The 10,000-nt window shown below is 36.0% G+C and overlaps 1 protein-coding gene across 3 annotated transcripts in view; it reads right to left on the bottom strand.

Annotated features, from left to right (window-relative positions):
• The window catches only part of LOC137656687 (uncharacterized), a 40,466-nt gene that overhangs the window by 7,481 nt on the left and 22,985 nt on the right, over window positions 1-10,000 (bottom strand). For all 3 annotated transcript variants that reach the window (XM_068390882.1, XM_068390884.1, XM_068390883.1), the window contains exons 5-12: window positions 7,738-7,913; window positions 6,228-6,278; window positions 5,545-5,730; window positions 3,655-3,916; window positions 2,802-2,945; window positions 2,358-2,533; window positions 1,364-1,556; window positions 1-103 (exon numbers count right to left, since the gene is read on the bottom strand). The exon at window positions 1-103 is cut by the window's left edge and continues 96 nt beyond it. In XM_068390882.1, coding sequence (XP_068246983.1) covers window positions 1-103; window positions 1,364-1,556; window positions 2,358-2,533; window positions 2,802-2,945; window positions 3,655-3,916; window positions 5,545-5,730; window positions 6,228-6,278; window positions 7,738-7,913 — 1,291 coding nt within the window. The remainder of the gene's footprint in view (window positions 104-1,363; window positions 1,557-2,357; window positions 2,534-2,801; window positions 2,946-3,654; window positions 3,917-5,544; window positions 5,731-6,227; window positions 6,279-7,737; window positions 7,914-10,000) is intronic.

Here is a 10,000-nt window from a genome sequence, read left to right as displayed (position 1 = left end):
AGTGGCCTTTGCTGTTGCACACCCCGCGGCCAGAACACTTTCTGTTGCAATCCAGTGAATCGTCTGACCCAGGAATTCGGGTACATCTCTGATTGACACACATCTGTGGAAGAGAAGAAATTCTGAATTAGTATATATATTTAAAGTTGGAGCAAATGCTTTTTTGTTGACTAGGCGGACATGAGTCTTTTTATAGTTTATTTATGACATATTTGTTTTTGATGTTGTTAATAGTTTATATGTGACATGTCTGTTTTGACGTTGTTACTTTTTTTAGAATGATTTATTGTTAATTTGTTCTCTTCATTTATTTATTTCCTTATTTCCTTTCCTCACTGGGCTATTTTTCCCTGTTGGAGCCCCTGGGCTTATAGCATCTTGCTTTTCCAACTAGGGTTGTAGATTGGATAGTAATAATAATAATAATAATAATAATAATAATAATATTACGCAAAACGTTCACCTGGGCTCCACAAGGCACTAGAAGAGTTGGAAGACCCAGGCCTACATGGCTGAGGACTATGAAGCATGAAGTAGATGATGAATGGAGAAGTATTGAATTAAAAGCTCAAGATAGAGACGGCTGGCGAAATCTAATCGAGGCCCTTTGCGTCAATAGGCGTAGGAGGAGATGATGATGATGATGTTGTAAAACTGAACCAGTTGGAAAACTAATTTAATGATTAAACTTCCATCGAAGGAAACAAGCTATTACTCATTATTGAATGGTTTTCGCACGGCATATAACAACAACTGTTACTTCTTCCCTCTGCCGAGTCCATCTTGTAGATTATTCATTTCCGATTTGGAAGGTCGCAATTCACTTGCCATTGACTAGTCTATAAACATATCTAATATATATATATATATATATATATATATATATATATATATATATATATATATGTATATATATATATATATATATATATATATATATATATATATATATATATATATTGTATATATATATATATATATATATATATATATATATATATATATATGTATATATACATATATATACACATACAGTATATATATATATATATATATATATATATATATATATATAGAGAGAGAGAGAGAGAGAGAGAGAGAGAGAGAGAGAGAGAGAGAGAGAGAGAGAGAGAGGAGAGGAAATGTGGAAATAAATAAACTCCATGAGAAGTAATGAAAAATTAAAGTAAACTATTTTAAGAACATTAACAACATTTAAACAGATCTTTCACATATAAACTATAAAAAAGAGCATGTTCAATATAAAAACATTTGTTGCAAGTTTGAACTTTTGAAAGTTCTAAATGAAAGTCAGGGCAGAGACCTTCAATCAATGACCTTCAATTATTTTTTCAAGACTCACCTTCCGATCTCCGCAGTTAGCCCCATTAGGAGACAGCCAGTCCCTCATGGGATAATGGTCCAGGTAACCCTCAACATATTGGCACATTGAGGATTCAACCCATTGTTGGTTTACGAAGTGTCGCTTTCTGACACTGATATCCACCTTTCCGTGTCCATTGTTATTGCAGTAAAGGGTCCCACACATAAGTGACCTGAAATAAAGGGGTTTTTTTTATGTAGTTTACCTGGTCAGCTTGCTTGTGTTTACCGTATAAAACAAAGCAGTGCTTACAGAGTTTATATAAAAAAAAAGTTGAGATGAACTCAGTAAAACTACTTAAAAAGTATATTTCAATGGCAGTTAACATAAGTAACCTGAAATAAAAGGTTTTTATATAGTTTACCCGATAAGCTAGCTTGTGTGTACCTTATAACACCATGGAGTGGTTAAAGACTTTATATACAACAGCTGAGATGAACTTAGTAAAACTACTTCAAAAGTATATTTCAATGGCAGTTAACATAAGTAGCCTGAAATAAGGGTTTTTATATAGTTTACCCGATAAGCTAGCTTGCGTGTACCTTATAACACCATGGAGTGGTTAAAAACTTTATATACAACAGCTGAGATGAACTTAGTAAAACTACTTCAAAAGTATATTTCAATGGCAGTTAACATAAGTAGCCTGAAATAAGGGTTTTTATATAGTTTACCCGATAAGCTAGGTTGCGTGTACCTTATAACACCATGGAGTGGTTAAAAACTTTATATACAACAGCTGAGATGAACTTAGTAAAACTACTTCAAAAGTCTATTTCAATGACAGCCAATATAAGTGACCTGAAATATAGGTTTCTATATAGTTTCCCAAATCAGCTTTCTTGTGCATACCTTAGAAAACCAAGCAGTGCTTAAAGAATTTATATAGAAAAGTTGAGTTGAACTTAGTAAAACTACTTGAAAAGTTTATGACTGTTAACATCCAAAATGGATATCTTTGGAGGATACATACTCATCATCACAGTGAACATATTGCTTAGTAGTCGGGTCCTGTCCACAGTTCCCGTGCCTGTCACTGAGCTTGTTCAATTTCTTGAAGCAGGTTGAGTCTGCAACTGTTACTCCGTAACCCCATAGTCTACCACAGCGTTCGTCGTGAGCACCACATTTTCCTTTGTAACAGTGTCCCTTCAAAGGTAGGAAATTGCATTTGAAATTACAAAGACAGCTTTGATTTCAGAACCAATTAGTTCTTACTGATACCTAGAGCATGACATGTTTCTTATCTTATTCAGTAGATCTAAAACAAAGACAAAGGATTTACAACCTTGTAAATACCAAGTTATTGTTAAAAGCAAAGTTTATGATCACTCCTTATTGTAGTAGTAGCATTCTTTTCCATCAACAAAGTTCAATTTCAATAATATTCATTAACAATGATATAAGTATAACTTACGTTATTATAGTAGCCACAATAAGAGCCATCTCCTTTGTGAACATCATCAGGACATCTTTCAGAGTCTCCTGAACAGTATTCAGGGAGATCGCAGCTGTCTGATGCTGCACGGCAAACCGTTCCAGCTTCATGTGGTTGGCAAGTCTGAAGAAGAGAGGCGCATTTAAGTTTTAAAGTCCACTCATGAATGGCAGAGGCAAGGGACTGTGACATTGCCCTAGCAAGCGGGACAATGCCCTAGACTCCTAGAGACTGGCCGCATATTCATATGATCAGCGCCCAAGCCCCAACGCAAGCCAGGATCAAGGAAGGCCAGGCAATGGCTGCTGATGGCTCAACAGGTAGACCGACAGGCTCCCCCAAACCCCGCACCCTTAGCTCACAAAGATTATGAGGTTACGGACACTAAAGGAACTAACGAGTTTGAGCGGGACTTGAACCCCAGTCTGGCAGTCACCAGGTAGAAACGTTACCATCATTATCCCAATAACAAGCAATGTATACATTTAGGCCTATTCTTATATTTCTCTTTCCGAGCCCATTAAGGTAAACTATCAAATAATAGCAAAGCAAACTATTTAAATGTAAAGTATTTCTATATCTGTTATAATGCATTGATGAGATAGAATTTTCAAGAACAGTATTTGTATAATAATCATGAAATAACAACCCCACTATAGTTTTTTCTTGCAGATATTAATCTGGTAGAGGTATACAATTATTTTGTAATTTTTTTTTTTTGTCAAAAATGCATTTGTTAAAATCCAATGATTCCCCCACGATTAGAATATCTTAATGACTGAGGATGAAAATTTAGGGAAAATGCCAACAACCAAGCAAGGAGGCAACTTACAGCTGTATTACAGCAAGCCCCAGAGGCACATCGGGCTCTAGGTGCGAAGCGGCACGTATTTGGATCACAGCACGAGGTCTTACAGAACTCCGGTAGACCACAATCGCAGTCTTCTCCATCCTCTACGATTCCATTTCCACAGACGGCCCTGTAACTCTCTTTCGGAATGTTCTTCAAGCAGTCTAGGTCAACCGTTTTCTTCATGTTTTCGAAGTATTTCAGACTGCAAGGACTCCAGTGCACCCTCATGAAGTCTTCATGGCTAAGATAAGATGCAGGGAATTAGATTGGGGTTAGTTTCTCGATTATCTATGATATATAACACTAGAAAATTATCTTTGCATCAAAGAAACAAAATAGGAAAACCATATGCCCCCACAAGGCACTAGAAGAGTTGGAAGAACCAGGCCTACATAGCTGAGGACTATGAAGCTTGAAGTAGGAGCTGACGAATGGAGAAATATTGATTTAAAAGCTCAAGATAGAGACGACTGGCGAAATCTAGCTGAGGCCCTTTGCGTCAATACGCGTAGGAGGAGATAATGAAGATGTATTGCAATTCAGTGGAAACGCTGACAGCATTTTGAATTAATGTTATATTTTGGCAGTGGAAAAATTAAGAATTTATGGAGCAGCTATATAAGTCAAAGAATATTTTTTTAGAACAATAAACCATGGTGCATATGACAGTTGTTTTAAAAGAGTTTGTAATGGATTGTTTATATGATTTTGTACTAGACTAAAGTTATTGATAGGATTATTCGTAGTTCTAGGGCCATTCTAACACTGTACTCGTTGAAGTCTTGTTATCAACTTTGATTTTAGATAAGACTTATTAATATTGCTAGTTTGTGTCATATCTATGTTATTCATTACTTTACAATAGTAGGGCTTAAATGCTAAAGTACAGCATGTCGTGATTGTTTAATAATTATATATTTTTTAAGCCCCTATACAAGTTACTTGGTACTCTTATAAGATTTGATATCGGCCTTCTAACTCAGAATTTCAACAATTACGTGGAATATGTTTCTGCAATCTAAACAGCAACATGATGAAAAATTCAGTCACTGTGTCTCAGTCTAGAAAATCAGTTACTGGTATTTTGAGAGAGCAAGTTTAACTACTGAAATATGTACGAAATTTCGTAAAAGATAGACAGTCATTAAAACAATATTAAACCTCATTTGTAACAAGTTTCTTTTTCTGAAATTGTTTATCATGAATTAAACTAATTTCACATCTATTGTGGAATATGCTATTCCTCTCCTTCTTCTAAGGGCTAATCAGTTTACAAGTAGGGTTATAACAAAAGCTTAAAATAGAGGAATCTGAATATTCAGTTTGATAAAGAAACGTACATTGATAGTATTGAAAAAACTTCGTTTCTGTATTAACCCAGAATGAACTCTGAGTACCTTCATTAAATACTAACTTACCCTAGCATCTCGATTAAGCACTGAATTACTCTTATTTCCTTCATTATATACTAACTTAACCTTAGCATCTTGATTAAGCACTAAATTACTCTGAGTACCTTCATTACATACTAACTTAACCTTAACATATTGATTAAACACCGAATTACTCTTAGTACCTTTACTGGATATTAACTTAACCTTAGTATCTTATTTAAGCACTAAATCATTATTAGTACATGCAATGAATACTAAATTAACCTCAGCATCTTATTCAAGCACTAAATTACTACTAGTACATTCATTGGATACTAATTTAATGTTAGCATTTTGATTAAGAACTAAATAAGTATTAGTACATTCATTGCATACTAACTTAACCTTAACATATTGATTAAGCACTTAACTTAGCCTAAGTATCTTGATTAAACGCTAGCATAGCCTCTTCATCTTGAATGAGACCGTAACATACCCGAGGGATGGCTGCATGATGAAATTCCTATTGTCTTCGCATCTCCCAATCCCAGAGAAGTACTCGCCCTTATCATCTCCATCATGCCTCATCTTGAAGTTGTGACCCATTTCGTGGGCAAGAAAAAGGCCCAGGACACGAATGTCGCCAGGGAGGTCTTGGACAATGCTTACAGAGTTGCTCTCACTGAGGGAGATATGTTGAAGTAAACATCTAGCCTCTTTAGGATGGCTGGTTTAAACTGACAAGTTTCAATTCTAAAGTGGATATTGATTGCTCTCACTGAGGAAGATATGTTGAAGTAAATATCTAGCCTCTTTGGCATGGCTGGTCTAAACTGACACGTTTCAATTCTAAAGTGGATATTGATCGATATTTATATATACTGTCTATTTGACCTTGTTGCTTGTTTAACTGTTTAGGTGAAGGGTATACTATGAGGAAAATATAACTTTGAGTCTGTTGTATGACAAATATTTGAACAAATGCTATACAATAATTAATATAGAATTTTGCAGCAAATACTTTTTTTATCTAATATTTCCATGAAATATAAAACATCCTATTACCAAACCAACTAACTTTAGTGAATATAAACATATTGGAAAGAAGGATTATAGATTTTTTCCTTTGAGATATAATATAAAATTCATTTTCACTTCATATCATTTCTAATCACTTACCTGCACATTCCACCGATGCTTGCAACACCAGCACCATTTGCTAATTCTGTCCTGGAAAGATAAGTAAAATGCTGAATTTAATAGACACCACTTTTCCTTTATATTATTCATTGATAATTTGTCTATTTTAGGTATGATTTGCAATATGTTATTTGATACGTTTGAATAATAACGTTATTTTTTCATGATGTAGATTATTTCTTATCTTTAGCACATCCACACATATTTATCATATACTGTAAAGACCCTATTGTATCCTTCATAAGAACAGTTCCTATATCTTTATTTTCCAGTCTTAATCCTGAAAAAAGATTTACTGACATTTGAATGGTGAGGGCAAAACTAACCTTTCAAACTTTCAAAAATTTCTTGCCAGCTTCTTTTTTTCACAGTTTATTTAATAATATTGGAGTGACATTAAACAACATCGAATCGTTGAAAGTCACCAGCCAAATTCATCTGTATATATGCTTAATTGCATAATTCCTTAAAGACTTGGCCCCAATTTTCGTAATTCATATCTTTCCTGATCAGGTGCATTAATTTTTGACGGCTTAAAGGTCCTACGGATGGCAGAGTAAGCGAAGGTCAATGACCTCATCCCCAATGTCCTATAGTCCATTTCTTTTAGCGATACATATTTGCACCGACTCGCAGCGGTGCCCTTTTAGCTCGGAAATGTTTCCGGATCGCTGATTGGTTGGACAAGATAATTCTAACCAATCAGCGATCAGGAAGCTTTTCCGAGCTAAAAGGGCACCGCCGCGAGTCGGGGCAAATATGCATCGCTAAAAGAAATGGACTATAGTCACCAACATTCCAGCTAAGTTGCTTGAAAAAAAATTAAAAATTGTCTTTGACCCTAAAGGGTTAAAGAGCTTCATCTTAGTAAAAATTGACCCATTTCCTTCTTTTAAATGCTTAAAGGTTTAAAGGCCGCTCATGAATGGCAGAGGCAAGGGACTGTGAGAATGCCCTAGCAGGACAATGCCCTAGAAACTGACCATATATCCATATGATCAGCGCCCAAGGCCCTTCTCCACGCAAGCTAGGACCAGCGAGGGCCAGGCAGTGGCTGCTAATGACACAGCAGGTAAACCTATAGGCTCTCCCAAACATCCCATCCTTAGCTCACAAGAATGGTAAGGTTGCAGACACTACAAGAAACTATCGAGCTTGAGCGCGACTTAATCTCCCGTCCAGCATAATGCCAGGCAGGGACGTGTACCAACCGTGTGTCACACAATTGTACATAATTCCTTTTGTATATATTATGCTTGTATCTTCGCTCTTCCCTCGCACTAAAAAGAACCAGAATAAACATGTCTGCGTGTTGCCTATGTAACATTGTCATTTTCTCGAACATGTAATTTCCTGTTGCCTTGAGGTTTTGTATAAAAAGGAGAGTGTTTCATAATAAATTAACTCAGTTGCTTTCACACTGCCTTTGAGTTCACAACCTTTCACTCGGCACCGTCACAGACGTTTCCAATAAGTATCTGTTACTCACGTGATAAGCATGGCGTTGTCGTTAGGATTTCCAGGGTACCTCTTAAGCATAGACTCCCTGTACTTATTGATGGATTCCAATGTTTGCTCTTTCACAGGATACACATTGGCCTTGTTGCCTGAACTCCACAGCTCCACGTCGACTAAGACCACAACAACACCAAGGGAAGCCATTATCTGAAAAATGAATGCTTTTAATATCAAATCAAATAACTTTGAGTTATATTTCACACCGATTTCAATAATTTAATTGATTTTAAAGTATATGGAGGCTCCAATAAGTACCTATAGTCCATTTCTTTTAGCGATGCATATTTGCACCGACTCGCGGCGGTGCCCTTTTAGCTCGGAAAAGTTTCCTGATCGCTGATTGGTTAGAATTATCTTGTCCAACCAATCAGCGATCCGGAAACATTTCCGAGCTAAAAGGGCACAGCCGCGAGTCGGTGCAAATATGCATCGCTAAAAGAAATGGACTATAGAGGCTCAAGGTATATCTCTGATTTGAACTCTCTGTCATTGATTGACATTTTTACAGGGTATCTCTTGTCGGGCAGTTTTTACAAGAAATAGCCACTGCTTGCCTTAGGTTATCCTGATCTATTATCAACAATAACAACAACAAATAATGCATTTGTTGCAAGTTCCTATAAGATGTATGAGTGCCCATTGTGATTTCTCATATCTAGGTATACAAAATACATGTAGTTAATTTTTTTTTTTTTATCAATTCTTACAAGTCAGTTTTATACATTGCAGTCGTTAACTTCCACATCTACAGTACATATTCACTATTTCTCATAATCAACTCCCAAATTGCCTATAATATGTAACTAGAGAACTTTATATATTTTTTTTTTACAGATCAGTTCATAACCCATTACAAATAACACATGTTTGTTCAATAGTACTGAAACACATTTCTATAACAAAGAATATGGGTCTTTCTAACACAGTCTAAAACAGTTTCTTTCTATAAGTGGGGAAGGTCATCAAACCAGACACCACTGAGTATACTATGGAATAAACATTACTCCAACACAGGTCACAAATGTATTTTGTTTAGAAGTGAATGATATCAAACGTGTTTTGAAATCTGTATCACCGATGTTTACATGTCTGACTGACACAGTTGTTAAGTTTCTCAAACATTCTCACATTTTTAAAGCGTACTAATTTATTGGATAAATTACCTTTTACGAAAGCATGTGATTGCCAAATGTCTTGTAAACAAGGGGGTGCCAGAAGCGCATGCATTACTGCAACGTCTTGCAAGTAAACAATGTACCAAGCAGCAAATATAATTTTCCATATTTACGTATAATTGAAGCAGCTTATGTTTGTTACAGTGGCAACTTTAATTGCTTGATTTCTATCAACAGCTTTGGCTAATTTGTAATACTATAGTCCATTTCTTTTATCGAGGCAGATTTGCACCGACTCGCAGCGGTGCCCTTTTAGCTCGGAAAAGTTTCCTGATCGCTGATTGGTTAGAACTATCTCGTCCAACCAATCAGCGACCAGGAAACTTTTCCGAGCTAAAAGGGCACCGCTGCGAGTCGGTGCAAATATGCATCGCTAAAACAAATGGACTATAGTTCATGGTAGTAAATGAATAAAAAGATACTTAAAGCCAAGTTTATAGGCAAAAAACTTGCTCGTGTGACACAACCTTTAAGTTTCACTGAACAATTTGCCTTTTCATTTATTATTAGAACTCGTGTGGCACGGCCATTCCTTTTTCACTTAACATCCATACTCATACAACACAGCCATTACTTTTTCACTTAACATTCCTGCTCGTGTAGCAAGGCCATTACTTTTTCACTTAACATTCCTGTTCGTGTAGCAAGGCCATTACTTTTTCACTTAACATTCCTGCTCGTGTAGCAAGGCCATTACTTTTTCACTTAACATTCCTGCTCGTGTAGCAAGGCCATTACTTTTTCACTTAACATTCCTGTTCGTGTAGCAAGGCCATTACTTTTTCACTTAACATTCCTGTTCGTGTAGCAAGGCCATTACTTTTTCACTTAACATTCCTGCTCGTGTAGCAAGGCCATTACTTTTTCACTTAACATTCCTGTTCGTGTAGCAAGGCCATTACTTTTTCACTTAACATTCCTGTTCGTGTAGCAAGGCCATTACTTTTTCACTTAACATTCTTGCTCCCGTTACACGGCCATTACTTTTCCATTCAACATTCATACTCATGTAACACGGCCATTACTTTTTTACTTAGCATTCTTGCTTGTATGACACGG

Source organism: Palaemon carinicauda, chromosome 17 (assembly GCF_036898095.1).
Source record: "Palaemon carinicauda isolate YSFRI2023 chromosome 17, ASM3689809v2, whole genome shotgun sequence".
Lineage (NCBI taxonomy): Eukaryota > Metazoa > Arthropoda > Malacostraca > Decapoda > Palaemonidae > Palaemon > Palaemon carinicauda.
Note: the sequence above shows the minus strand (reverse complement) of the source record. Positions and strands in the feature narration are given on the sequence as shown.